This window comes from Chrysochloris asiatica, unplaced genomic scaffold, assembly GCF_000296735.1.
Source record: "Chrysochloris asiatica unplaced genomic scaffold, ChrAsi1.0 scaffold00001, whole genome shotgun sequence".
Taxonomy (NCBI): domain Eukaryota; kingdom Metazoa; phylum Chordata; class Mammalia; order Afrosoricida; family Chrysochloridae; genus Chrysochloris; species Chrysochloris asiatica.
Window position 1 is genome coordinate 10,095,139 of NW_006408519.1, and position 7,794 is coordinate 10,102,932.

Sequence of the window (7,794 nt, forward strand, 5' to 3'; positions counted from 1 at the left end):
TTCTGCTGTGCATAAGGGCACTACAAGTCAGTACTGACTCGATGGCACCTAACAACAACAACAACAACAACAGCCAACACACAGGAGCTCTGGTAGTGTAGTGGTTATGAATCAGGCTGCTAACCTCACAGTTACTATGAGTTGGAACCTACTCCACGGCACATAACAACAACTACAACCCACACACAGGTGTTGATTTGTTGTCCTTTATGGTTTGTGGGTTTTGTGCTCTGTTTAAGAAACCTTTTACTATTCTGTGGTCATTAAGATAGATAATCTACTGTATCTTCAGAATTATTATCTTTTTTTGCATTTAGATTTATAATCCATTTTGAATTGCATTTTACATATGATGTGAAACTGTTGTTAGGTGCCACGGAGTCATTTTTAACTCATGGTGACCCTGTATGTATAACAAAATGAAACATTTTGCAGTCCTGTGCCTTCCTCACAATTGTAGGTATGTTCAGGCTTATTGTTGACAACAACTGAGTCCTCACAATTGTAGGTATGTTCAGGCTTATTGTTGACAACAACTGAGTCAGTTTATCTCATGAGCATCTCCTCTTTTTGCTGACCCTTTCTTTAACAGGCATGATGTCCTTCTTTAGGGATTGGTCCCTTCTGTTAACATGTCCAAAAAATGAGACATTCTCACTATCCTCACTTCAAAAGAGTATTCTCGTACTTCTTCCAAGACAGATTTGTTTGTTCTTCTGGCAGCCGATGGCATAATCAGTTTTTTTCACAAATACATAATTCAGATGTATCAATTCTTAGGTCTTTATTATGTGAAGTTGGGGGTCTCCCATGTGGATATGCAGAATGTTTTTATCCATCTTCATATTTTATCAAGAGTCCTTTTCTATGGAAGCTAGTAAAATATAGAGAAGAGAACAGATGCTAGATACATATAGGCTAGTTTAAAATCTTGGCTCTTTCATTTGTTAACAGTGTGACCTTAGACAAATTTTATAATATGTCTGGACCTAGTTTCTCATCAGCATGATGAGCATATTCTTAGTATTAAAGATGCTAATGCATAATCTTTGCCAAATAACATAATACGTATTACATAGTGCTGCTATATTCACTTTTTGCCTAGTGTATGCTATCATACGCTTTTAAGTTCACTTTATTAGCCTATGTTGGAATAATAATAATGATGAACAATAACAGCAATTATAACAGCAAACAATAATAGAGCTTTTATTAGGAGAATAGGCACTTTCTGTTTTACAAATGAGAAAAATAAGGCAAGATTGGACTCAGTTGAGTAATTCTGTCATTTTTAGAAGGGTTCACTTGTTTTTACCCTTTTCTTACCTCTGGTTGTGTTACTTTTTGATAATACTCTATTGGTAAAAGCAAGTCACATGGGCAACCCAGATTCAAGGGATACTAGACTTCACCTCTTGGGTAAGAAGGGAAACATTTGTGGTCATTTGACAATGTATTATTCCTTTATAGCTCCAGTAGTTTTCCCACCCTTGTTTTGCTATTGGTTCTGCATTTTCTTTTTATCATCTTTATTGATATCTAATTTACATATAATGTATCAATAAATGTAAAGTAAATGCATAGTTGAGTTTTGACACATTTGCATGCCTATGTCAGCACCACCCCAATCAAGATAGCATCAGCCAGGAAAGTTCCCATCTGCTTCCTGGCAGTCAATCCCAGCCTCATTCCAGGCAAACACTGATTAGAGTTTATTGCTATAAATTCGTTTTTCCTATTATTAAAATATATAAATGAAATAAAAGATTATATACTCTTGCAGTGCCTGGTTTCTTTCACTCAGCTGAAATGTGTCTGAGATTCATCCATTCACTTTTCTATGAAGATCGATAACATTATTTGCACTATTCACTAGATATGAATGAGGGTGAGTCAATAAGTATTGCTACAAAGTCACTTTATTGCTACAAAGTCATTTTGGTGTTTTATTAAGTAAAAATACCAAAATGAAAAGATTTTGTTTCTTAATATGCCCTCCAGTCTGGGTCTATACATTTCTAGAAGTAGTGTTTCTGTATCTCTGGTAGCGTTGTTGCTGTTACGTGCCATCGAGTTGATTCCGACCCATAGCGACCCTGTATAGGGTTTCCAAGGAGAAGCTGGTAAGCTTGAACCACCGACCTTGCAATTCAAACGACTTTGCAATCTGACACATTAGTCCACAGCCCACACTGGGACTCCTCTGATAGCGTAGTGGTTATGAATCGGGCTCAAGGTCAGCAGTTCGAAACTACCAGCTGTTTTGCGGGAGAAAGATGAGGCTTTCTGCTCCCGTAAAGATTTATAGCCTCGGAAACTCTATACAGGGTCGCTATGAGTCGGAACCGACTCCATGGGGCATAACAACAACAACCCTCCCCTAAAGATTTCAGCACTTTGATGTACTTCACATCAAAATGGAACCTTTGGCATCCTTGAAAGGACTAAAATTGTTCCTTTTAAGTGTTCTTTTACTTTGGGGAACAGAATGATGTCTGAAGAAGATTGAGTTATAGGGTAGATGGGTAAGGACTTCAGAGAAATTTTTATACAGCATCCCTTTATACCCTTGTAAAATGAGCGGATGCATTATTGTGATGGGAAAAAGTTCCAGAAAACAGTCACTATAACCTTCTGAGCTGACCTCTATGCCTTAAGTTTAACTGGCCCAGCAGATCCCCTTGGAAAGCACTGTTATGATTGGACTACTTTTGGAAGTTATACCCTAATGAGACTAAGACAAATGTACTACTGAAAAAAGTTGACTATAGCCATCCACTGATCGCAGAGACATGTTTAAACACATTCTGTTTGGAATAAACCTGAGCATGTATGAACTGAAACCCTAGTAGTAATAATACTTTTAACATTGCCCACATATGTTACTTTCCACAAATTGTACAAAGGTAAATTTTAGTCCAGTTTATGCTAATTGTCACAATGTATGAGTCATCAACTTCTGAAATCGATAGGCCAGTTTTTATTATTTGAGTGTTTTTGTGTTATTTCTCTGCTATCCACCAGAAAAAGAATTGTTTCAGTTACAGTTAACTGAATGGGGAAAAAAAAAAACCAAAGTTAGTAAAAAATATAGAAGAGTGTATTTTTCAGAGATTGACATTATAGTAAATAAATCTGGGATCTAATTGAGAATTTTATGATTCATGTCGAGGAATACAAAGTAGTATAAAGTATATAGTGTTGTTGTTGCTGTTAAGAGCTATCGAGTCGATTCTGACCCATAGTGACCCTCTGTAGGGTTTCCAAGGAGCAGCTGGTAAGCTAGAACCACCAATCTTGCAGTTCAAACGACTTTGCATTCTGACGCATTAGACCACAGTGCCACATTCTTTATTGCAATGTTTTTATAGGTGTTTATAAAATAATGTTTTAAGACCTGCTTTTCTTTCATTATTTTCACTTTATAGTGAAACAGAATATGACTGCTTCTTGCTCTTCATTTAGTTAATTGGTTTAGCATGTTCAGTATAGGCAGCAAGTGTGATTAATGCTCACGAAAAACTTTAATGTGAAACCACTCAATAATTTTCCAGATAAATGCTTCTTTGGTACACTGTTAAATTATTTTATGCTAGTGACCCATATATTATTTATGATTGCAGAGGTGAATTGCTTACTGTCCTTTTAGGAAGTAGAAAATTAAATCATGATTTGAGTAAAAAAATAGAATTCTAGCTTAATCAGTTAAATTGCCATAAAATTCTGGTATAGACAAAATAATAGCATGTCAGGCAAATTTTTAAGTGATAGATTTATGTTTCCAACTTTCTTTTTATTTGTTCTGACTCAAAATAAATTGGTTTGGTTAATTCTAAACTACATTTGTTGGTTGTGTTGCTTTTTGTAAATTAGCTTTTAAAAACATCGCAGACTTACATTTTCTAATATTTTGGTGTATTTCTAATTGTATTTAAGTACAAACAGCAAAATGCTATATTAAAAAAAAATATTACAGCTTTATGTCTTACAGGGTTTTGTTTTACTCTTTAAAAAATTAAAATAAATGTTGCTATGTGGTATTCTATTTTGGATCCTCCCCTCCCTCCACTAAATCTTTTTCTAAGAGTTAGGCCTTTAAAGTATCTGATTAGGACCATTTCTCTTTACTTTGGATAGGCAATGTAAAAGAAAAAGCTTTCTGTTAGTAAATCCTTGAGGAAGTGAATTTATCAACTGAATAATAGAAATAATAAGTGCAACCCACATCCTTTACTCCCTAAAGGAAATTACAAAGGACAGTTTTAAATGTGGTATTGCTATTACCACCATATTTTGTAATTATGACTTGTATATTTAACACTTAAATCCCTTAAGTTAGTAATGTCTTCAGAAAGTCAAAATAACCTTGATTCTTATGAGAAGCTTTGGTCTTTCCTTGGCATTTCCCCAAGAAACCTCCTTTATGTATTCTATCAGATCAAGATTTAACACCAGAAGCTAATGGGGTAGGAAATAGGGAACTTATAACGTTAAGCTGTAGTCAGAGAGGTCAGAGGCAGGTTACCAATTCTTAAAGCCTATCGCTCCTATGATGTTACCTGTGCTTGATCACTTAATGCTTCTCAACAGGTCATGAGGAGTTTGCCAAATTGAGTTAATTACAAAAAAGAAGGAACACATCATAAATCAAGAACTAAGTACTTTAAACAGCATTGGTATTTGAAGGAAAAACCAGTCACTTGAAAATGTATTGAGTGATTAGATGTTAACTTGAAAATACTATATGAATGTGTTGCTAATAGCAAATTTTAGCCAGTAGTTGAACAGAAACAACAGATCCTATAAGAACCCTTCCACCACTCCCACAGGAGCACTTTATTATAGAGTAAGTCTGTTAAATCAGACTGCTAAATGATGGGAATTGTCAGTCCTGGTAAAAACCTCATTTTGAAATCAGCAAGGGGTAATCAACATCATTTCCCCCACTGACTATGTGCATTATATTGAACTTGCTTTTAAGTATACAAAAATAGTAGTAGGGAATTTCAAAAGGTATGTGGAAAATGACGTTGAAAGATAACTGAATTTTTCCATTAACTTTTTGAGGTTCCTTTCTTCATGTTTGGTTGTGCTATATATTTTCATTGTACAGTCCAGTCCAGTCCCAATCCTAGAAATGCTTTTGAAAAAACATATTTGTATCATTTTAATATGTAACAGTTTTTTGCTACAGAAATTTGGTGTAATTTAGTCAGGACACAGGTCAGAAATCCAGCAAGTTAAAAAAAAAAAAAAGTTACATGATTTAACGTACAATTTTTAAAATATAATAAAAATTCCAGGTACATTGTACCTTTGTTCAAAATGGTTAAAGTCAACTGAAATGCTAAACATGTTATATTTAATTTATAAATTATACTTTTTATTTCATGAAAGTTTTCAGATTTGAATAAAATTGTTTTAAAATTGAGTGGATGTTCACATAGGTTATCTTACTACTTAAACACTTAAAATGACTAAGTGTGGGCTGCAGTCTTTCTAATCTTAAAGTGGAAGTTGAAACCTTACTGACAATTTCCACAAAACTCAGTTTTGTTTTTATTGCAGAATAGGTAAAAGAACATATCTGATTTTATGCTAGTGCTAACATAGTTAATGTTAAGTCTCATTAACAATGTGAAGGTAAGCTTGTTACTCTGAGCCTGTCATTGAAATTGAGCCTAATTGAAGGTTTTTTTCCCCCCCCTTTTTAATTAGTTTGCAGGTCGAAGTAAGAAGGAAACCAAATACTCTCTTAAGGCAGTCGAAGACATGTTGGAAACATTGCAGATCACCCAATCTTAGGGTTTCAAGAACTCTTCCACAGTAGATTTCACAACTGCATAATTGAACTTACTGGCCTATGACTTATTTACTAAATGTCCAGTGCTATTTATATACTACTAATATTTTGTTAATAAGGCAGTTGTAAAGAATGTGTTTATATAAACCTAAAAATGCCTTTTACTGCTAATCAGGAAGATGGAGAAAATCCACAGAAGAGTGATTTAAGAAGACTATTGATTGTACATCAGTTTCTTCATATCACACACACACACACACACACATATATATACGTATATAACTGCTTTTAAGCCACAATCTGATATAGAAATAACCTTGTTAAATAAACCATGATGATTTATTAAACTTACATATGAGAACTGTAGATTCCTTTTTTAATATTCAAATAGTTAATATATTGTATTAGGACTCAGCTTTTAAGTCCTCACTGATGATGGTAAACATACAGCATATATAGCTGACAGAACCAAATTGTTGTAAGTGCCATCGAGTTGCCATAGCAACCCTCTATAGGGTTTCCGAGGCTGTAAATCTTTACGGGAGCAGAAAGCCTCATCTTTCTCCTGCAGAACTTCTGGTAGTATCGAACTGCTGACCTTGAGGTTGGCAGCCTAACTCATAACCATTACGCTACCAGAGCTCCTTACAACCAAATTATATGGTAGCAAATTATGACGACTCTGTTTATGGTGTTAGGTTGGATTTTGCTCTGCATTCCCATTAGCAGTTTGAATTGTTTTCATTCCTAAAATATTAATCTGATAAATCTTGCTCAAAATACTTCATTATCCCAAATTTGCTGTCTATTTATAAGATTTTTATTGTGTCACATGACATAATTGGGAATTTTTACCTGTAAAATACTTATTTATTGAACCATTTCGCTGTAAATTGCATAAAAGAATATTTAGGATAGGGGCTAAAAGAGTTAACAGTGGTTGAGGTTTTTTTTTTAAGTTCTATAAAAAGTCAAAATCTGAACTGTCTTTGACTCAGAATTGTTACAGTTCTCAGATCTCTTTACTACCCTCCTCCCCCATTGTTGTTGTTGTCAGGTGCCATGGAGGCGGAACCGACTCATAGTGACCCCATGCACAGCAGAACAAAACAATGTCCGATCCTGGGCCAACCTCACCACCGCTGCCACACTTGAGTCCATCAATGATGACACCTAGCCAATCCATCTCATTAGGGGTCTTCTTTTTCTCTGACCCTCCACCTTACCCAGCATGACATCCTTCTCCAGCAACTGTTTCCTCCGGACAATATGTCCAAAGTATGAGAAACGAAGCTTAGCCATCCTGGACTCCAAAGAACACTCTGGCTGCACTTCTTCCAAAACAGATCTATTGGTTCTTTTGGCAGTCCATGGCACTTTCAAGTATTCTGCTCCAACACCACAACTCAAAGGCATCAATTCTTCTACGGTCTTCCTTATTCACTGTCCAGCTTTCGCATCCATATGAGGCTATTGAAAACACCATGGCCTCGGTCAGGCGCACCTTAGTCCTCAAGCTGACATCTCTGCTCTTCAATACTTTAAAAAGTTCCTGTGCAGCAGATTTGCCCAGTGCAATACGTCGTCTGATCTCTTGGCTGCTGCTTCCGTGAGTGTTGATAGTTGATCCAAGAAGAATGAAGTCCTTGACAACTTCAGTCTTTTCTCCATTGATAAGAATGTTGTTTATTGGTCCAGTGGTGAGGATTTTTGTTTTCTTGACATTGAGATGTAATCCATATCGAGTTTTGTTACTAAGTTGTCATCTGGTCTGCTCTGACTCGGCAACTATGTAGAGGAGTAGCTGGTGAGTTTGAACCACTGACTTAGTGGTTAGCAGTCCAGTGCTTAACTAATTAATTAGACTGTTATTCCTTCCCCCTCTTTTATAATAAATAACGTGGTGCTGTAGAATAAGCACTGGACTACTAACCACAAGGTTGGCGATTCAGTCTCACCAGCTGCTCCTTGAAAACCCTATGCAGAATCCT

General features: G+C 35.6%; 1 protein-coding gene across 1 annotated transcript in view; it reads left to right on the forward strand.

Annotated features, from left to right (window-relative positions):
• Positions 1 to 5,972, forward strand: part of EMC2 (ER membrane protein complex subunit 2) — an 81,513-nt gene extending 75,541 nt beyond the window's left edge. The window contains exon 11 of the mRNA XM_006830642.1: positions 5,719 to 5,972. Coding sequence (XP_006830705.1) covers positions 5,719 to 5,805 — 87 coding nt within the window. The 3' untranslated portion in view covers positions 5,806 to 5,972. The remainder of the gene's footprint in view (positions 1 to 5,718) is intronic.
• The last annotated feature ends 1,822 nt before the right edge of the window (positions 5,973 to 7,794 follow it).